General features: G+C 35.2%; 2 protein-coding genes across 13 annotated transcripts in view; one reads left to right on the top strand and one right to left on the bottom strand.

Moving 5' to 3' along the window:
- CREB1 (cAMP responsive element binding protein 1) overlaps nucleotides 1–18,387 on the bottom strand; it is a 59,908-nt gene that overhangs the window by 17,266 nt on the left and 24,255 nt on the right. For 6 of the 12 annotated variants that reach the window (XR_010839188.1, XR_010839189.1, XR_010839192.1 and 3 more), the window contains 5 exons: nucleotides 17,805–17,951; nucleotides 17,058–17,099; nucleotides 10,149–10,249; nucleotides 5,677–5,819; nucleotides 1,060–1,242 (listed from right to left, as the gene is read on the bottom strand). Coding sequence is in view for 6 of the 12 variants with exons in the window: in XM_059054850.2 (XP_058910833.1) it covers nucleotides 1,060–1,242; nucleotides 5,677–5,819; nucleotides 10,149–10,249; nucleotides 17,058–17,099; nucleotides 17,805–17,951 (616 nt within the window). In the remaining 6 variants the exon portion in view is untranslated. The remainder of the gene's footprint in view (nucleotides 1–1,059; nucleotides 1,243–5,676; nucleotides 5,820–10,148; nucleotides 10,250–17,057; nucleotides 17,100–17,804; nucleotides 17,952–18,387) is intronic. The other 6 variants (XR_010839190.1, XR_010839193.1, XR_010839191.1 and 3 more) reach the window with 2 other exon arrangements.
- The window catches only part of METTL21A (methyltransferase 21A, HSPA lysine), a 56,975-nt gene that overhangs the window by 33,244 nt on the left and 5,344 nt on the right, over nucleotides 1–18,387 (top strand). The window lies entirely within an intron of this gene.

Genomic DNA, 18,387 nt, shown 5'->3' with positions numbered 1-18,387 from the left:
AACTGACGTTCACAATTCAAATTCACTGACATCCTGCTTTACAATTTTTGAGTACCTGCATGTAAAGTGAAAAGGTGTTTTACTCCCATTAATAAGCAAAATATTATCTTCTTCAAATATTATTTGTTTAGTAACAGAAAATATTCTGTAAATACATTAGGGCCCTTTAAATAAATTATGACTCTCTAGTTGGTGTTTTAGAATCATTCAAAATTAATCATCCATGGTGAAGGAGAACATCTGTCATTACCTAACAGAGGCAAAACATATTTTTAATAAAAATATTTTTAGAAACAGATTTATTATTATTTCCTTAATATGCAAATTTTAAATGTGGCATAAATCATATTCTTAAAATATTCAAGTTAATTCAAAAATGATCAACTCCCATCCATAAAGATTTCTGAAACAAATAGGAAGAAAACAAAACAAAACAAAACAGAAAAAAGCTATTTCTATAATTCACCATGGATTTAACTACTTTTGCTCATAGACCAGCAGACTTGCACACTGGTATAAGATTTTTCAGAATATAATGCTATCCTTTGAAATAAAAAATGATGATCTTAGAAATGAAGACGTTAATTTCTTTTGACTTAAAAGCAGAGGAACAGAATTTTGAACCTCCAAAGATTCTTATCAGTGATTTAGTACAAGTTTTCATTTGACACATGAAAAAAAATGAGGCCCAGGGAGGCTGGGTCTTACTCCAGGTCACAAAGTGAATCTATATATATTTAGATTTAGAATCTAGCTTTTTTTAACTCCTAATTTTATTGTGTTTCCCTCTAACCTACCTCATTTCTCCTATATCCAAATGTTAAAGGTGTTAAAGATAGATGTTACATTTTTAAAACTGAAAATAGTTGTTTTTATGCCATGACATTTTGGTCCAATTGGAATAATGGAAGAAGAGTTCATGGAAAACAGTATCTATAATGAAGAAAAATAAACTATATTTTAATAGTGCTTTGCAGTATCATACTTACTTTTTCTGAGTCTATAAAATTTTAACTTTTCAAAGAATTTACCACACCTGTGAATTCTGAATTCTCTTACCTTGAACAACAACTTGGTTGCTGGGCACTAAGATCTGCTGTCCATCAGTGGTCTGTGCATACTGTAGGATGGTAGTACCCGGCTGAGTAGCAGCGGCATTGGTCATGGTTAATGTCTGCAGGCCCTGTACCCCATCGGTACCATTGTTAGCCAGCTGTATTGCTCCTCCCTGGGTAATGGCAACTAAAATCCAATGGATTTTATTGTTACAAGTTTAATTAATACCATGTAAGTCTTATACACACACTGAATTCAAAGCAATTTGCAAGACATAATGTAGCAGAAATTATTACAGCAAATAACATCACCAAGAAAGATTTTGTATACTCAAGTAACTTTCTGCTCAGGAAACCTATATCCAATTACAAGAATACAAACATACTCTATGAACCACATTATAATTTATAGTAATGTCAGTTAACAAATAAAAAATGAGAAAATGTTAAATTCCACTTGAAGTTACTTGGTTCAGAAGAAGTACCACTCTGTGATCCACACTTCCTTTATTCTGGCATTAACTACATAATATTTTCCTTCTCTATGTTCATGTACTTATTAGCACAGATATGGGCATGTAATAAGCACCCAATAAATGATTATTTAATTCATAATTAATAAAGCAGTTCAGTAGTGCATTCTGTTCTCTAACTTGGTTAGCAATGCATAAAGTATAACAAAAGTCCACTCAATGAAACAACGGAAATGTCCTATGGAACTTAATTATCACAGACCTCTCATGGAGTTTAAAATTAGAGTCCAAGATCATCATTTAGAAAAAAATACTTTACTGCTATTTCTAAGTTACCTGTTCAAGCATTCTCAGGTAGGACCCGTTGATTATTCATTCACGAATTAATCATACTTGTCATTTATGTGTTACAAAGGAATCAACTTTGGCTCATACTAGTAGACATTTTACTTTATAAAAAACCTGAATTAACCTTTATGCTACAGTACGTGGAAAAAGTTAATAAGATACTTTCCCTGTTAAAGTTTTCCAGAAAGAGAAGGACTAAAAATCACAATATTACATATAAAATTGCATAATGGATTTTAAGTCAACATGTCTGATTTGAGCATGTTACTTTTTGTCTGTTAGAAGGAAATTAGTTTGGGATCAACTGTCAGCTAGCTCTGGGTAACTAATATCCTAAGTCATCTATGTATGAAAAACTGGATTATTTACTGTTCAATCAAGAAATAATAACAGTTAATGGCTGTGATTTGGTTTAGTAAATAATAATTGTGGAAATTAAGATACTGGCATATACAATCTACCTACTTTAGCTAATCCCATAAATTTTACTTATCTTAGACAAGGAGAAAAAAAAGGAGTATGTAAAAACTATTCTGAGATTAATACTTCAGGATAACTTGAATCAGAAGGTTAACAGAATCAAACCACAATTTCTCAAATACAGTTAATAAGCAAATTCCACTGTATTCAATGCACACAACTTTCTTCTTGACTACATACTGATGAACTCAAGGTGGGAGGAAAAAAGGAAACTAGAAATCAGGAGATCTGGGTTCTAGTCTAAGTTCCATCACTAAACTGTTTTTTGAATCTGTTATCTCTTCTGTAAAAATAAAAATATCTGGTTCTACGGGCTTCCCTGGTGGCGCAGTGGTTGGGGGTCCGCCTGCCGATGCAGGGGACACGGGTTCGTGCCCTGGTCCGGGAGGATCCCACGTGCCGCGGAGCGGCTGAGCCCGTGAGCCATGGCCGCTGGGCCTGCGCGTCCGGAGCCTGTGCTCCGCAGCGGGAGAGGCCGCAACAGTGAGAGGCCCACATACAGCAAAAAAAAAAAAAAAAAAAAAAAAAAAAAATATCTGGTTCTAGCCACTAAGTACAATTGTTATAAAAATCAAATGAGATCATGTATATATGAAAGTACTCTGAAAAACTGAAGTCTAAGCCTATCAAACATTGTTTTTCTCTTAATATTTATTTATATACTTCATATTCCAAAAGGACTTAAGATAGCTTTCAATAAAACTAAATTCATTAAAACAAGAAGATAGAAATCAAGTAACTGACGTATCTTTAGGTGTATGTAATGATTCTACCACAAAATCTAGAAGAAGGAAAAGAGCATAATTAAACAAACTCAGCTGAGATTCTGAAGAGCCACAATGAAAACAGTTTTAGGTAGTGAAATAAAACATGTTTTTCTAACTAAGAATAAAATCTCTCAAGACTTTATTATCAGGGACTGTGAACCAAGTAATGAACAAAACTAATAATAGTACTAGTTAAAAAAAAAAAAAAACAATTTATTGAAGGAGTTCAAATTGGTGTAGCCACTGGGAAGGGTAACTGGGCAGGTTGGCTTGCTTGGCTTCAACAATTCCACTCTTTAGATGCTATCCCCACTGACAGGACAGGATACTATATATATAAAAGAATGTTCAGGTAGCATTGTTTGAAACAGTAGAAATGTCCTAAATATTCATCAGTGTGTGTGATTTTTAAATAAATGTTATATTTATACAGTGAAACACAATGTAGCTATTAAAAGAAACTACATACATAACTATATATGCATATATCTGTCTATGGTATATAAATAATGTAGGTCTCACTTGTATAAAAATACATGACACGTGTATGTATAAACAGAATGAAAAAGAATGGAAGGATATATACCAAACTCTAACGGGGAGGGATGGAAAGGGTTTTTACTTTTTATTAATACTATAAACCTCTACGATTTGAATTTTTACAACCATATATTACTTTTATAAGTTAAGAAACATATAAATATTGTATATGTAAGTGGTCATTATACTGATTCTTAATGACAATCAAGAACATAATGTTAAATCAGTTCCATCAAGGTCATATGTGCACATACAGAGAGAATAAGGGATAAAGATAATGTGTAAAGCTTTTAAAATCTCAAAGTATTAACCTTTAAAACTAGCAACTGTCAGTTGCCAAATTAAACATCTATTTTTCTCAGCATCACCTCCCTCAACTTCACTTCCTTATTTGAGATTTTGATATGCCTCTTTCCTAAAGAGCATGCTTTCTATTTCTAGTTCAAGTGAGAATTGCTGTGGTGAGTGAATCTCTGTTACTAACAGGAGTATGCTGTACCCCTCAAGCGTGCTGAAGTTGGAGAAAAAATAAGTTCATGTATCAAGGTCTTAGAACACACACCTTGAATAACTCGAGTTATCTGGATATAAGGTTAAAAAATACACACACACACATATATAGATAGTGTCTATTTCTGCCAACAAAGAACTTAAGAAGGAAAAGAATGAGTGAACTCTAATGAGCTTACAGAATGGACAAGAAGCTTAGTCAGAAATGCCTGCCTTCTACTTAGTATTAAAAGTTTCAGCTTTGGTTGAGCTAAAAAGTCTGCTACTTGTTTTTAATTCAGTTGGAATGCAATTAGTTATACAAACCAAGGCTGAGCTGTAACTGGAAAACTATGAACTTGGGAGTCAAACTTCTATACATATTTCTGACACAGACTACCCCAGGGCATTAGAAAACCAATGCAGCAAGAGTTTCAATGTGTACATTTATTTGTAATTAAGGAAGAGAGGGAGGAAAACTATATAACGGGTAGCAGTGGATTTAATGAACAAATCAACATGAAGACATCAATGTGTGAGGCACTTTGGGAGGCAAAAAGATATTGGGAAAAGAGAGGAAAAAGGTACCATTCACACAAATGCTTTTGATCAAACAAAAGCAGAACTCAAAAGTTTTTTTTTTTTTTGGTATGCGGGCCTCACACTGTTGTGGACTCTCCCGTTGCGGAGTGCAGGCTCCGGAAGCACAGGCTCAGTGGCCGTGGCTCACGGGCCCAGCCACTCCGCGGCATGTGGGATCTTCCCGGACCGGTACACGAACCCGTGTCCCCAGCATCGGCAGGTGGATTCTCAACCACTGTGCCACCAGGGAAGCCCCAAAAGTTCTTTATAACAGATTTAAGTGAAAGGTAAGAGAAACCCAAGTGTCAGAGACATCAGAGAAATGGAAACTTTGATAATTTTGCAAAAGCAATCTGCTTTCTGTGTGACAAAAAGCAAAGTGCCCTCTTAATTTCAGCAGTCCTTATGCTCACATTATTATAATTCACTACACTAACTTTTATCTTAAAAGGAATAATACTTAAATGTGCTGGTAGACTGCAAACAAGCCTCTCCACTCCAGCGTAAAACGTCAATATGATTTAAAAATGCTACTTTTAGAAGGAAAGATGAATTATTAAAATAGATGAATAATGAGACCATTTTGGGCCTTAAACATAATCAAAGAATGATTATCTGAAAAACTTATGTTTTCTATTAACATCATATGCTATATGAGGACTGAAATATAGTTTCAAGCAGTGGTTTGAAAAACTTGTAAGACTTTCCATGCATCTGCACAAAACAAAGGGCCATTTAAAGGTCTTACATACCTGAGCAATCCTAACTAAATCCTGAAGGAAAGAAAACACTTCTGTTACAAAACTTTGCATAAAAGTAAAGGAAATATAATAATGACAACCGAGATTTAGAAAAGAGCTGGCGCTTATAAGATTACTTTAAGGAAAATGCAGTCATTAGTTTTTCATTGCACTGTCCAAAACAGAAATATCTATTACTCACTATACTGTCCACTGCTAGTTTGGTAGATCGGAGTTGGCACCGTTACAGTGGTGATGGCAGGTGCTGAAGTCTCCTCTTCAGACTTCTCTTCTTCAATCCTTGGCACTCCTGGTGCATCAGAAGATAAGTCATTCAAAATTTTCCTAGAAAAATAGAGAACTATATCAATTAAAATAAAAGTAACATTTACTGGCTAAATACAAAGAAGAGGAAAAGATCAGAAAACTGGCAGAAAGCTGATAGTGCTTAAGAGAGAATTTTAAAATTTTACAGTTTAAAAATTTACAATAATAAACAATAAAATTTGCAACAATAAACAATAAACGGATAAGGGATGTACATGTCAAAACCATATGAGGACTAGAAAAAACACATGCATTTCTCTTTAAAATGAACATAAAGAAAGACTATGATTCAAAATCCAGGTGCAATTAAAGAGGAGATTAATAAAATTGACTACAGGAAAAAAACCCTTTTTTATGGCAAAGAACACCAAAAATAAAGTCAAAGATGATCAAACATACTAGGAGAAAATGCTCACATATATTACAGATAAAGGTCCAATATCCCTAACATACAAATAACTCTTGAAAACTGAGGGGAAAAAAAAGACCAAAAACCTGATTTTTAACTTAACTCTCAGATTGGTAAAAATAAAAAAAAGTATAACAATATATTCTGTTAGCAAAGCTGTGAGAAAATTCATGCTCTTGTACATTGCTCTTAGAAGTATAAAACTGGCACAACCTTTATGGAGGGAATTTGGGAAACCAAATGTGTTTACACAGCAATCTTACTTCCAGGAATTTACCCTTAAAATATACTTTCAACAGTACAAAATAAATAAGCATAGGATTAATCATGGCAGCACAGAGTGCAACTGCAAAAGACTAGAAACAACCTCCATGCTCACATATAGGAGAATGGTTGAATAAACTATGGCTTATCCAAATAATAGATATAGCATGGTACCTTGTATACGAATGAAGGTGAAATAAGAAAATAAGAAAATATTCATGTATCTGTTCATCTGCTCAAGAAAAAAAATCAGAAAGGATAAACTAGATGGAGTTCAATTTGATTAGTTATATACTGGGGGTGGGTGGGAAAGAAGTAAAAAAGGATGGGTGAAGGGACATTTCTGAGTGTGTGTGTGTATATGTACAGTTCTGACTTTTGGAACCATGTTAATGTTTTACATATTCAAAGAAAGAAATTAAGATGGGGGAAGAATTCTAAAATGGAAAACAAACAAAAACAAATGAATCTTACCACATTTCAAATGAATAACATAATCACAGAAGAGGGAAAAAAAATACTAACCCAAGTAATTTTTAAAATCTTAAATTTCTAACAAACCAGTCTGAAACTTAGCCATAACCATCTACCAAAAATTTCCCCCTTATGTAGTTATTATAACAAATTACATCTTCATGCCTTGGGTGTTCATTAACAGATTTATAATTATTGTTTTATGCATTTGGCTTTCAAATCATGGGAGAAAAAGGAGTTACAAAGTAAAACTATAATAATAATGGCTTTTATATATTTATGTATGTAATTACCTTTATTGGTACTGTAGAAAATATTCTTACAGTTGTTTTTTTAAAAACGTAATTCCCCTGATTGATTTCTCATTTGTAAGATTTCTTACTCATTCTTTTCCACATCTGCCTGTTCTTATTTAATAAACTTCTATTTTTACTCTAAGGATGGTTCTCTCTTCTCTCTTTGCAAACAAGACACAAAACTATTTTAAACAGCTTGGGAACTGACAGCTGGTCAACAGATCATGATTTGGGTATCACTGTTCTAGAACACTTGTTTTTCAAACTTCAGTATAGGAAAGAAGCTCTAGCAGAGCATGTTAAAACACAGACGGATTCCTGGGTTCCCTCCCTAGAGATTCTAATTCATTAGGTATGGGGTAAGGGCCTGAGAATTTGCATTTCTAACCAGATGCTGATTTACCAGTCTGGGCTGTGGACCATATTTTGAGTAGTACTGGTCTTTAGAGCAATGTTTTTCAAACTCAAGTCATAACCCTTATGTGGGCCATGAAAACAAGCGTGTTACAACCAACATAAACAATAAATAAAAAATAGCTAAGCATCACACATGATGAGTACTGCTTTGTATTAATTTTTGCTTTAGATCCCTATATATAGGTATATACGTGTGTGTACATACACACCTATATATAATGAAGAAAGAGAGAACTGTAAAGATATATTCCTTAGTGTGGTTTAAAAAAAGTTTAAAAGCTACTTTTCTAGACCTACAAATAAATCTCCTTCTCTTCTGCACGAAGCCAGCAATCATTCTCAGTCTTTTTTTTCCAGTTTTTCAAATTGCTGCTCCAGACCATCTTGGACATTCTCCGCTTAAGAAAGTTCACTTTCTCTTAAAGTGGATTCCAAACGTGGTCTGAGCAGTGGGATTAATTCCCTCCCTTAATCTAGACACTAGGTTGTTTTTTTTTTTTTTTAAACCAACGTAGTCTTACAGTGTATTGGCTTTTTTTGGCAACCACATCTAATCAATAATTACATTTTTTTAGATGAATTCTTAATCCAGAATCCTATACTTGAATAATCGATTTTATTTTAAACTCAAGCTCAGAAATTTTACAGTTATCACCAACATTTCATCCTATTTGTTTCAATCTATTTCCCTTGGCTGCTATGATCTTTCAAGGTTCTTATTCTACCACCTATTAGGGTACTTAGCCCTTTAGTTTCTGTCATTTGCAAATCTGGTAAGCATGGCTTCTATGTTTTCAGCTAAATTGCTGGTAAAAATACCAAGCCAGATGAGAGCAAGTGAGAACCCTTCAAGGATTTCCTCTGGGTAAAAACTGATCACTATAAAGCTGGGCTGTTCCAATAAAAACCAGTGCGTGTTATTTCATTCCCATTTCTCCAACTTCACAAAAACGTCCTGAGAATTTTGTTGAAGATCTTGTTATAATCAAGACATACAGGCTAGGTTTCAAGAGTTCATAAACCAAAAGCAAAATAATGGTATACTCCACTACAGAGGTTTGATTATAAGGGAAGATATCATCATCTTTCATAAAAGTAACGCTTTCTCTACACGTGTGGTCTCAGGCATCTTTTATTTGATTCATAACTGAAGTGCTATATAATGATTTTTGCTGGGATATACACTATAAGCCAATTAAGGCAAATAAAAGATTTTTTTTCAACATAAAACTCATATTAGGTCTACAGCTAAGATATGCCTAGAACTTATATATAGAGAAGCCATGTAGCTTGATTCTTAGTACCAGGTTGAATCTGCTTCAGGATCAAATGTCTTATATACTAACATGAGATATATTTCGAAGTTAAAAGATAAAACTAGCTATATTTTGAAAAAATTATGAGTATAAATAAAGGTAACACATACTTGGTAACACAGAATTTCTTAAGACCTCAAAGTCAATTTATTGGTATTCATTTAGGGTCCTTAATTGATTTGTAAGGATAGAGAAAAGGGCTAGCTTAGCAGCCAAGAAAGTAGAAAAAAGAAAATTTCAACATTCCTTTGAAAAACAAATATATATTAATAGAAATAATTCAGGTTAAAGCAGGGAAGAATAAGTTTGAAGTTTATTAAACTCTTGAGTAAGCTTATGAAGATTTGTGGAATTGCTCTTCCTGGAGATATTTAATATGGAGCCAATTTCTATGTAGTATTAGAAACAGTTTTGGTCCATCTTGGAGGCAAGGCATGGATTTACACAACTTCTGTAGCTGAACACAAAACTACAGTAAGGTGCCCCTAAAATTAGGGAACATCAGCAAAACATTACCCTGAACAACTATTAAATGAATAAGCAGCTATCATGCTAAGTACCATGGCATAAGAAATGTGTTGTGGGGCTTCCCTGGTGGCGCAGTGGTTGAGAGTCCGCCTGCCGATGCAGGGGACGCGGGTTCGTGCCCCAGTCTGGGAAGATCCCACATGCTGCGGAGCGGCTGGGCCCGTGAGCCATGGCCGCTGAGCCTGCGCGTGCTGAGCCTGTGCTCCGCAACAGGAGAGGCCACACAGTGAGAGGCCCGCGTACCGCAAAAATAAATAAATCAATCAATCAAGAGAAAAAGAAATGTGTTGTGAAGTAGGTGGTGTAGTCTCAGAATTGACATACAGCTAGAAAATGCTGTAACCTTATCAACTGTATTCCAATCTTTTTAACAGAAAAGCAGCAGCCAGCAAAGTCTACAAAAACAGAAGAAGAAAATAAAAATCAGTGTTTATATCCAGGACTGTTCAGAGTAAGAAGCGCTCTTATTCTGTACAGTAAGCTTCTACTTATTTGAGAGAAGCAACTCAAGATGAAGAGAAGTACTCTGTATGGTCCTGAATCCAGCAGCTCATCGGCCTTCCGATATCTCTTCATCTGCAACTACATAAGGGTACCTTTACACGTCTGATTCTAAGTTCTTTTAACTATTAATATTCCATACCTGTAGGAAGGCCTCCTTGAAAGAATTTCTCTTCGTTTTTGGGAATCGGTTACACTATCCACTGACTCCTGTGAATCTTCACTTTCTGCAATAGTTGAAATCTGAAAATAAAGAAGAACTTTATCTTGATAATCAAATTTAGTTCCCATAAAACTTTTATGAATTTTAAGAAAAAGTGAAATACAAAAGGACAAATATAAACCTTATACATGTGTCAGTAGAAAAAAAATCAGTTTTTATGGGAGACAACCGTACCATCCCTTTCCTCTCCCCTTTACTCATCCTACAGAAGTCAAACGACCTAAAATTTTTTCGTCAAAACCAAACTTTTGACAAATTTTTTTTTGTCAAAACCAGCCTAATCTCTTTTATGACTTCTTGTAATCAACCCTGAATGTATCAATATTACTTGTCAGTTGTTTTCTTACAGTTGTTAGAAAACTACCAAGTAAAATAAAGTTTCTGACATGAAAGAAAGAATAAACGACTAAATATGTGGCCATTAAGTCTAGTGACTATACAAATATTTTCCTTTAACTACTGGGTAAATAGTTTTGAATATATTTACAATTGTACAAGTAAGATTGGTGATCCTTCAACCATGTTCCAGATGGTTGTTTCTAGCAATTTTGGAAGAAGCCCTCTGCTGCATATAGACACGTTCCAAAGTTGGCATTCTACAATTTTTATTAAGCAGAACTTCAAGGTAAAGAACTGTGCATTTCTGGAAAGTATCCTTGGATTGAGAAGTAATAAAGGTAAGTTGAATACAGATTTTACATGGGATAATAACAGCAACTAGCATTTATTGAGAACTTACTATGTGCCAGGTGCTATGCTAAAGCATATATATATATATATTACATTACTTAGTACTCACTAATACTTACAGGAACTTTATGTGCTAGATAAGTACAATTATGTCCACTTTACAGATGGAAGAACTGAGGCACAAAGAGTTTAAGTAACTCACCCAAGTCACAAAGCTACGAAGTAGTGGAGCCACTGTCACACTTGACATCTCAATTTTAGACATCCTTACCAGCATCAAAATCCTGTTGGTTCCAATCTCAAACCAGTTTTGTCAGAAGCAGCAATCCAGGAGCATCTTTAGACCATTTTTAGACTAGAAGTTCACTCATCTAGGCAAGCTTGTCTGTCAAATTTACACTGCCAAGTTTCTCTAGTCTAATTAGCAGGAGCCTCCTGCTCTTTCCTGAACTAGGTGAGCATGATGCTGTCAGAGTGAGAATCAGATTTAGCCAAAGCAAGAGGGTCTGCGTAGGTTAGCTCCCCCAACAAAATTCATGGCAATGGCAATAAGAATGAACACATTTAGAGGAACTTGAGAAATCAAGTATGTGGTCTGAGCCTAAGGGTTCTGGACAGCAGGTACTAATTTTCACAGAGTTTTGTGATAGACACTCACTTTAAAATGAAATTTGCTAAATCTAGTAATGCTTTACAAAATATGTCTATAATAAAGTAATGTATGTGCCCCCCAGATAACACTGAATGAATCCAGAAATGACAGATAAAAAGATGGACAAGGCTGAATTCAGTCTGTGATTCTCTACAGAGAACCTCTATAATAATGCGATAGTTACTCTGCCAAAGGAGCACCCAGAACAATTTCCTACTCCTCTGTAGCTGCTGTTAACTAGCCCACCTGGCAGTCTCTGCACAGACTTTCTTACAGATGTAGAGTGATGAGGTGTGAAACAGCCTTAGCAGAGAGTCAGAATTTTGAGGAATAACAAGAAGACTGAACTCAAAGTGGATAGTAGCCTGACAAGTGTTTACCCTCATTAATGCTTCTCAGAACCTTAGTTTCTCTATTGTTCTTTCTGCCTTTTTTTTTTTGCTTAACCCTCATTCTTATAACCTTCTTTTAAGGATACATAATGACTTGGGCACACTCTCCCAAGTTGAAACTCATTAAAACAACAATTTAAAAACACGCTACATAAACCACCCATAGGACAATTTTGAAATGAAATAAATTATCATTGCTTATTTAAATATATGGCCCTTAATTTTTCCCCCAAACTCAATGGATCTATTGCTCCCAGTAGAACAAAAAGCCCCCCATTCCTCTGATCTGAAAGAATTTGTCAATTCATACAAAAGGAATTAACTTATCACTGTCGTGACTGCAACTTAAAAAAAAAATTGAAGTACGACTGTTGTACAATATTATATAAGTTACAGGTGTACACTACAGTGAGTCGCAATTTTTAAAGGCTATATTCCACTTAGTTATTATAAGATATTGGCTATATTCCCTGTGTTGTACAATATATTCTTGTAGCTTATTTTATACACAGTAGTTTGTGCCTCTTAGTCCCCTACTCCTATATTGCCCCTCCTCACAGGTGACCACCAGTTTGTTCTCTATATCTGTGAGTCTTTTTCTTTTTGTTATATTCACTAGTTTCTTGTATTTTTAAGATTCCACATATAAGTGATATGTACTGCAGCTTTTTAAATGTAAAGGGAATTCAGAACTATTCAGTATTACATAATGAATGTAACATTTTCCTCTTTGGGGGAATATTATCCAGAGAGAACTTAGAACTAGGAAAGTCAACTCTTATGGACTATCTACCAAAAAGGAAAAGAACCCTCAACCCCACACCCCCAAAACAAATGAAAAAACAAGAAACCCCCCGAACCACTGAACCCACCATTTCTAAGACCATTAAAAATCATGTCAGGGGCTTCCCTGGTGGCGCAGTGGTTGGGAATCCGCCTGCCGATGCAGGGGACACGGGTTCGTGCCCTGGTCCGGGAGGATCCCACATGCCGCGGAGCGGCTGGGCCCGTGAGCCATGGTCGCTGGGCCTGCGCGTCCGGAGCCTGTGCTCCGCAACGGGAGGGGCCGCAGCAGTGAGAGGCCCGCGTACCAAAAAAAAAAATCATGTCAAAAATCCTTTGATAGTAATAGTTTAATATATATTTAATAGATTAAAAATAACCACATGAAAAATTATATCCCAATTGTAAGTATCACAGTCTACCATCACACTTCAATGATAGAGCCCCTTCCTCTGGTCCTCACCTCCTGTCACCTCTTATTAGTCCCTTCCTGAGCTCCTTAAATAGGTCTTTAACCATGGCCACTTATATGTTAAGAAATTTTCAAAAAGCCAAACCACTACCTGTACATGTAAATCTTTAGATCTATATTTCTCTAAGTTTGTTAAAAACCCATTATCTCCTGTTTATAAGGGGGGAAAAGTCCTATGTTGATGCTATTTGAAATTTCAAAATAAAATATACAGTGACTAGAACAAAATTTTTAAAATGGTTGTATTAGATGTTTTCTCAAACTATACATGGTCCCCTGGAAACTTAAGCACTTTTCTTGGGTAGAGTTCAGATTTAGGTTTAGGTACAGTTTTTTACTCACTGGATCAAGAAGTTTAATAAAAGTCTAGAGCAATAATCTCCAAACTCTTTTGATCTGCAGATTTCCCTTGTAAGAAAATTTTATATAAGCATATATATTTATTAGCAAGTTTTAAGTGTTATCTTTATCATAAAACAAATTAATTTTTAAAGAGTTAGGATAAGTATATTAAAATACACCTGTAAATTTCTTTAAGATAAATCAGTTAATATTTCATAACAGTGAGAATGATGTACTTTAATATGATTAATTAAAAATCATTTAATATTTTATAACAGTGACTCAAAAATCTGATTCTAAGCTTGGACTTTCTGAAATGTGATTTAACATCTGCTGTTGTTTAAAACAATCATTTTTCATATTCATCTGTCAATTACACAAACTTTTGATGAGATTTACTAGTATATTTTCATCTCCCTGGCTCTTGGTCAGTTATTATATGCTAATAAAAGGTTTTATATTTTAACAAATAAGTTCAACACCTACTGAAACTCTAGAAGACTTCTGAATAGTTTAGAAACTCTATTTCCAGAGTTTTGAAAGTATATAGATTTGAATTTTTAGGTGACAAATTTACACCGTTTGCAGGTAAAAAAAACCAAAAAAACAAAAACTATGGGAACATTTCCAAACTTCTATATTCAAAATACTCTGTCCACAGCACGTTTCTTTCAAAATGCAGTTATTCTCTTATGCATTGTTAAAATGCCACTTTTTCTCAGAAAGCATAGTTGAAAGGAATTTGTTTTTTTTCAAAAATATCTGTTAGGTAACATATCCCCTGCAAGTCACCCCTTGCTTGCCATTGTTAAAAAGATCGGAAACTTTGGAATACCTGTCTTACGTAAAAAGCAAACAAGTAACTCATCCTTATGTTAAGCAACTCAACTACTTTGCTATATGATAACCACTGAATCTCTATCTTGCACAAAAGATTTTTCTTGTTGCCCATCACATCAGGAAGTCCTGTAAAGACTGTATCAGAAAGTACATCTCCAACCGCTATCCCTCTTGCTCACTCTATTCAGGCCACTTCTTCACGCTATTCTTTGGTACGGAAAGCATACTCTCACTTCTGAGGCTGGACTTGCTTTCATTATTTGTATGGCTTAGCCTCCTTCACTAGTTCATAGTTTCACTGCTCATCGTGTTCCCTGACCACCCTACATAAAATAAAACACCCTTCCCTCCACATCATTCTCTATCCCTTTCTCCTGCTTTAATCATCTTCCCAGCACTTAATCCTCACCCGACACATTTTATTTTTTCATTGTCTTTCTTCGCTCAAATGTGATCTTCATGAGAAAAGAGAAGTATTATTTATTCACTGCTGTCTTTCATAGCACCTAGAATAGTGACTGGCACATAGCATGTGATCAATAAAAATTTACTAAAGAAACAAGTGTATTAAAAATGCATCCAAAACTAACAAATGAAAAGTGAGGATGCCACTGTTAACTTCTATACGTTTGTGTAACTCCCATTATTTTTGTGGGATTTCTTACATAATCTGTGAGATTTGATGTATACACATACATAAGGATAACGTTAGGGCACCATTGTCAAGCCATACATGAAATATTAGTACAGTTTAGTTTCTGATACTCTGAGATGAAAAAAGATAAACAGAAGTCTTATTCTCACATCAAGAGAAATGTACCTTGTATATTTTGGAAATGCTGTTCTAGAATACTAATATTCTCCCATCGAGAAGTTTGAGGAATCACCTCTCTCCTTGTTTGATCACCTCTTCTGATATAAACCACTTCCTACTTATTTTTTATTTTTATTTTTTTTGTGCTAGGCGGGCCTCTCATTGTTGTGGCCTCTCCCGCTGCGGAGCACAGGCTCCAGACGCACGGGCCCAGCGGCCATGGCTCACGGGCCCAGCCGCTCCGCGGCACGTGGGATCCTCCCGGACCGGGGCACGAACCCATGCCCGCTGCATCGGCAGGCGGACTCTCAACCACTGCGCCACCAGGGAAGCCCCACTTCCTACTTATTAATGCTAATCACTGTTAACCAGCTGACATTACCACTAAAGTTTAATAGCTTCTCCGTGGTTTAGGGCCTTTAAAGAAAAAATACTCTTTATGTTTCTGTTTGTAGAATTCAGGATTCTAATTATAAGCACAGCTCACTTTGATGGAAAAATGTATTTTTGAAAAGATGAATATACATTTCTATAAAGTTAATGGTCATATAACCCCAGGTCCAAATTATTATTATTACTCTTACCACAAAGTAAAGATTAAAATTAAGAATATAATCAACAATTGAGCAACATATATTAAAACCAATGTTTGTAATCTTAGCAAATATTGTGGTAATTTTTGTGTGTTCTTTATACAAAGACCTCCCACTGTAAGTGAAAAAGAAAAAGTAAAGGTTAATGTGAGGTCTGGAATCTAGGTCTCCTGACTAGCAGGTCAGGTTCTTTCCACTATTATCAAGAGAAAGATAAGAGCAGGGAATTAGTAATGGCATACATAGTATGAACAACAGTTAGGCAGCATTCAATGAAATAAAAAGTGAGGCACAGGATAGGAGACTATTGTTCAGTCAGTGTGGTTCCATAGAAAAACCAAATTCTTCAGTCTTTACCTGGACTATACTGTCTACTACTCAGTAACAACAAATTCCATTCCCAGTATCTTTCAGTATGGAAATGCAGAGAACTTGATGATTTTATATCAAAATATTCTTTCTTTCTTTCTCCACCTCCCACACCGCCCTGCCTTAAATGTCCAAGCAAACCAAAGGCACAGGGACAGAATGAAGCAAAGGTGGGTTAACAGTGGCTTAATGACTCAATAGTATGATATGGCTGACAAAATCTGGTATATCCTTGGATGACACTAATAGAATGTTTCTAGGACAAAGGAGGGACTTCTCCCCTCTCCAAGTATCAATAAATCTGGCTACTGAACTCAAGGAAAACACAACAGTTCTCACCTACAAGAAGACAACAAGGATGGTGAAGAGGAATCAAAGCCATGTCATATATAAATGGCTGAAGAAAAACAGGCATATACTTAGTCTGGACATTTTTTTTAAATGGGAAGGATGTGGGAGATGGGGAAAAGGAAGCAGCCCAATAGAAAAAGGAGTTAAATTTGTTTAACTAGTTTCTGAGAATAGAATTGGGACCACTAGTTTTAGAAAGATATTCTGGTTCACCACAGGGAAGAATATTTTAGCAATTACCCCAAATTATAAATCAGTTACCTCTGGAGATAGAGCTTCCTTTCTCTGAAAGTGTTCAAGTAAAGCTGGACTGCCATTTGGAGGAGGAGAGAAGGATATTATATAGGGAAATTAAGCAACAGACTAAGGGCTGGATAGGTAACAAGTTTGGCCTAGACCTAGAAGATCTCTTAAGATTTTTATTCAAACCTTGAGTTCTGTGTTTATAGAGAGGGACAAAGATATAAAAAATAATTTCTCACCTTCCTTTCTAAAAATAGTTCTCTCCAAATCTAGGACCTAGGACTCACCTGAGTTCCGGAGAAAAGTCTTTTTAAGTCCTTACAGGAAGACTGTGAAGCAAAAAATATGAAATGGGAGGCTGGGGTTATGGCCTACTTGAATGAACGTTCAAGTCTCTTTTTTTCCCCAATAAGCTCATTGAAAAGATGTATACTGCCCTAGGTTCCCTACAGTTAAGTAGAGGTTTACACACCATTATTCCCTTTGGATCCAAACCAAAGGAACAATCTTTCCAAAGAATAAGATAACATGCATGGAAAAAATCCCTGATTCTTAAAGTACACTTTCTGAATACATCATTTCAAAGTTATATACTCTAACTTAGAATCCTAAACATAGTTGGTTTTCTCTACATTCAAATAATATCTTAGGTAAGGTTATTAATTTTTGACAAGGGTTATTTTTTCCAATTGCATGTTTAGAAAATAATTACAAAATTATTTTTGTATCTTAATTTTCCCTGAGGTACATCAGCCTTACAGTCTCTCCCAACATTTCCACTTTATCCCATATACGTTATTTTTCCCATTCTTTTCTCCTTTTTTAGTTTAAGAAAAAGTTTTTCTTATATGTCTGTTCTTGTGTATATATGTTCCTATACTTAAGGTGACTATACAGATGCAGCATATTCCATAATTACTATAAAGTAAAATAAACTCTGAACTAGATATGTTCCTATTTTCGTTATGAAAGGAGAAAGATATGGCTATAAACAACAGTTATGAAAGTAGATGCAGAACTTTTTATACACATACCTGAACTGTCTGGACTTGTGGAGACTGAATAACTGATGGCTGGGCCGCCTGAATAACTCCATGGACTTGAACTGTCTGCCCATTGGGTAGCTGTACTAAAGTTACGGTGGGAGCAGATGATGTTGCATGAGCTGCTGGCATAGATACCTATGGTGTTGAACATGGAAAAAAATTACCATCACAGATACCTCCTGGGGAGTACTCATGTTTAGTAAGAAACAATTTTTGGCAGCAAAAGGATAACCCTCCTGCTAGGTTAAGTATTCCATTGGTGTGAAAGAAACTAATCATTAAACTTAATATTCCTTTTGAAGAAAGACTACAAATGCTTCCCATGTCCCCTACTTTTAAACTCCTCCCAAATGACAAAAACCAAAAAACTATTTTAATGTAATATCAAAATATATAACACAGACTTCCTTTGAACACTAAATACCACTTTATTTGTATAGTGCCTTACATTTTCCCACCTGCTTTCATATTGTTTCTCATTTTGCCCTTCGAAGAAATCAGAATGGTTAGAATAAGGGTTATCTCCATTTTAGAGACAGAAATATGAAGTGCTCAAAGAGATTAAGTCACT

The sequence above is a fragment of the Kogia breviceps genome, chromosome 2 (assembly GCF_026419965.1).
Source record: "Kogia breviceps isolate mKogBre1 chromosome 2, mKogBre1 haplotype 1, whole genome shotgun sequence".
Lineage (NCBI taxonomy): Eukaryota > Metazoa > Chordata > Mammalia > Artiodactyla > Physeteridae > Kogia > Kogia breviceps.
This window is presented reverse-complemented; position numbering and strand designations above follow the sequence as displayed.